At 32.7% G+C, this 2034-nt stretch overlaps 1 protein-coding gene across 1 annotated transcript in view; it reads right to left on the bottom strand.

Annotated features, from left to right (window-relative positions):
• The window catches only part of LOC106459074 (exportin-1-like), a 76947-nt gene that overhangs the window by 46518 nt on the left and 28395 nt on the right, over window positions 1–2034 (bottom strand). The window contains exons 10-11 of the mRNA XM_013918651.2: window positions 1158–1231; window positions 273–431 (exon numbers count right to left, since the gene is read on the bottom strand). Coding sequence (XP_013774105.1) covers window positions 273–431; window positions 1158–1231 — 233 coding nt within the window. The remainder of the gene's footprint in view (window positions 1–272; window positions 432–1157; window positions 1232–2034) is intronic.

The raw sequence follows: 2034 nt of genomic DNA on the forward strand, positions 1-2034 counted from the left end.
TTAATTTTGTCAGAAGAAGGAATAAGAGCCGATGTGGTATATCAAGAAGCTTTAATTTAGATTGTGTAATTTTTGTTTTGTAAATCAAAGGCTTAGATAAAAATTAAAATGTTAGGAAAATTGAATTTTGTTAATAAATGTTCTTAAAAGTAGTTTCATTGTGTTTCTTAACACCTATTTCAAGTAATTTGAACACGTGTGCAGGGAATGAGTAATTCATCTAGTATTTATATGAAACAAAACAAAAAACAAAAAAAATTTAAAATACTCACTGCCAAAAGAGTCTCATTAAGTTCAGTACGCTTCTCTATCAAGTTGCCATGTTCTTTCAAGTACGTACAGAGGAAAAGACTGAGATTTTGAATAAATTTCTGCTCTTCATCTTGCCCATTAGAGTAAGCCTCTTTAATATTTGTGGCTGGAGGAAGCATCTTAAAAAAAGAAACTTTATTAATACTGAGAAAAGTACTTGCAATGGGTAATAATAACTCAATAGCAAAGCTGAAAAGATACAAATGTCATGGACAATAATATGCCATCTGTAACACTAGCTGAAGCATTCATAGTGGACAGCAATAATGAATAACAGTGGTCACAGTCACACATATATTTCTCATTGGCATCAAAATACCTTAAAGTATCATTCCAATTGCAACATATCTTAAATCAGATGGAAGCAAGCAGCCTTATGAAAAATGTTGGGGGGGGGGGCACAATTTAAAAACATTTTACAAAACTTGACTCAATCAAATTGCTTGAATAAATTCATTAAATGATTTATTGTTTAACATTTATTTAAGATATTCAGTGAATGTTATTTTTGCTGCTATTTATACATAACTTTCAGATTTCTTGATGCTTAAGATTTTATCATTTTTTCAACAGAAGAAAAGAAAATATTTCCAAAAATTAGTTTATACAAGGAACTAAACAGCAAGACCAAGCAAGTTAGTGGCTGTAACTAAAACTCTATTACTAGCAACAATCCATGCCTCATTTATATATCAGAAGATATTATTTGCACCTCCAAAAAATTTCTTGTTGTTCCAAAAATGTAGAAGTACTTTAAAATCCCTGCAATTTTAAGATTTCAATGATGTGTTTGATACAAACTGTGAAGTGAAAAAGAAAAAAAAAAAACTATCACTTATCTTTACCTGTTCAAGTTGAGCCATAGTCTGTGTGAATAATAGAACAAACATTTCTGAGTAGTGGGAAGCATTAACACCAGCTGCAAAATAAAGAAATACACATTATAAAATATACTAGGCTATCAAACAGCAACATACAATGAGGCATCATGCTCAAAAACACTTGTTTTTCATCACTGTTTCACCAAAATAAAATTACTATTCACTTTTCCATTTGTTATTCCAAAGGTTTTACATTTGCAACCTTTTTGTTAAATGCACTCCATCTCTGTAATAGCTTCCTGATAAAACTTCAAAATGGACTTTTTTTTAATACTATACATTATTACTGAAAAGGTGGTGTCTGTTTGTTTGTGACCACACTGTGTAAATATAGTAAAAATGAAATTTTTCAGTCATATTCACATGAATTGATATATTTATAATTTAATTAATATCTTGTAGATCTTCCTTTCGCTTCATGGAGTTTGTTGACCCTTTGGGGCATCATGAGAATCATCTCGTCAATTTTAGATTGTGGAATTTTTGTCCACTCTTGCTTCAAAACTTGGAGTAGATCATTCTTCGAAGTTGTTTTTTTTTTGGTTGTTTCTTGACTTGCCTGGTCGAGTATGGCCCAGAGGTTTTCGATGGGGTTCATGTCAGGAGATTGGCTCGGCCAGGGCAACTTATGGATACCATTTTATTCCTGCCACTTTTGGGGTTTTTAGCAGTGTGACACGGTGCTCCATCTTCCTGGAACAACGTTGTGTTCTTGTCCACGAAACCCGAGGAATAAAGTGGCAAGAGACCTTCCTCCAATATTTCGACGTATTTCGCAAAATTTATGTTGTGAACGCACACCACTAAGCTCGATCTCCCACCAACCCAACCAGCTCCCAAA

The sequence above is a fragment of the Limulus polyphemus genome, unplaced genomic scaffold, assembly GCF_000517525.1.
Source record: "Limulus polyphemus unplaced genomic scaffold, Limulus_polyphemus-2.1.2 Scaffold554, whole genome shotgun sequence".
NCBI classification, from domain to species: Eukaryota; Metazoa; Arthropoda; class Merostomata; order Xiphosura; family Limulidae; genus Limulus; species Limulus polyphemus.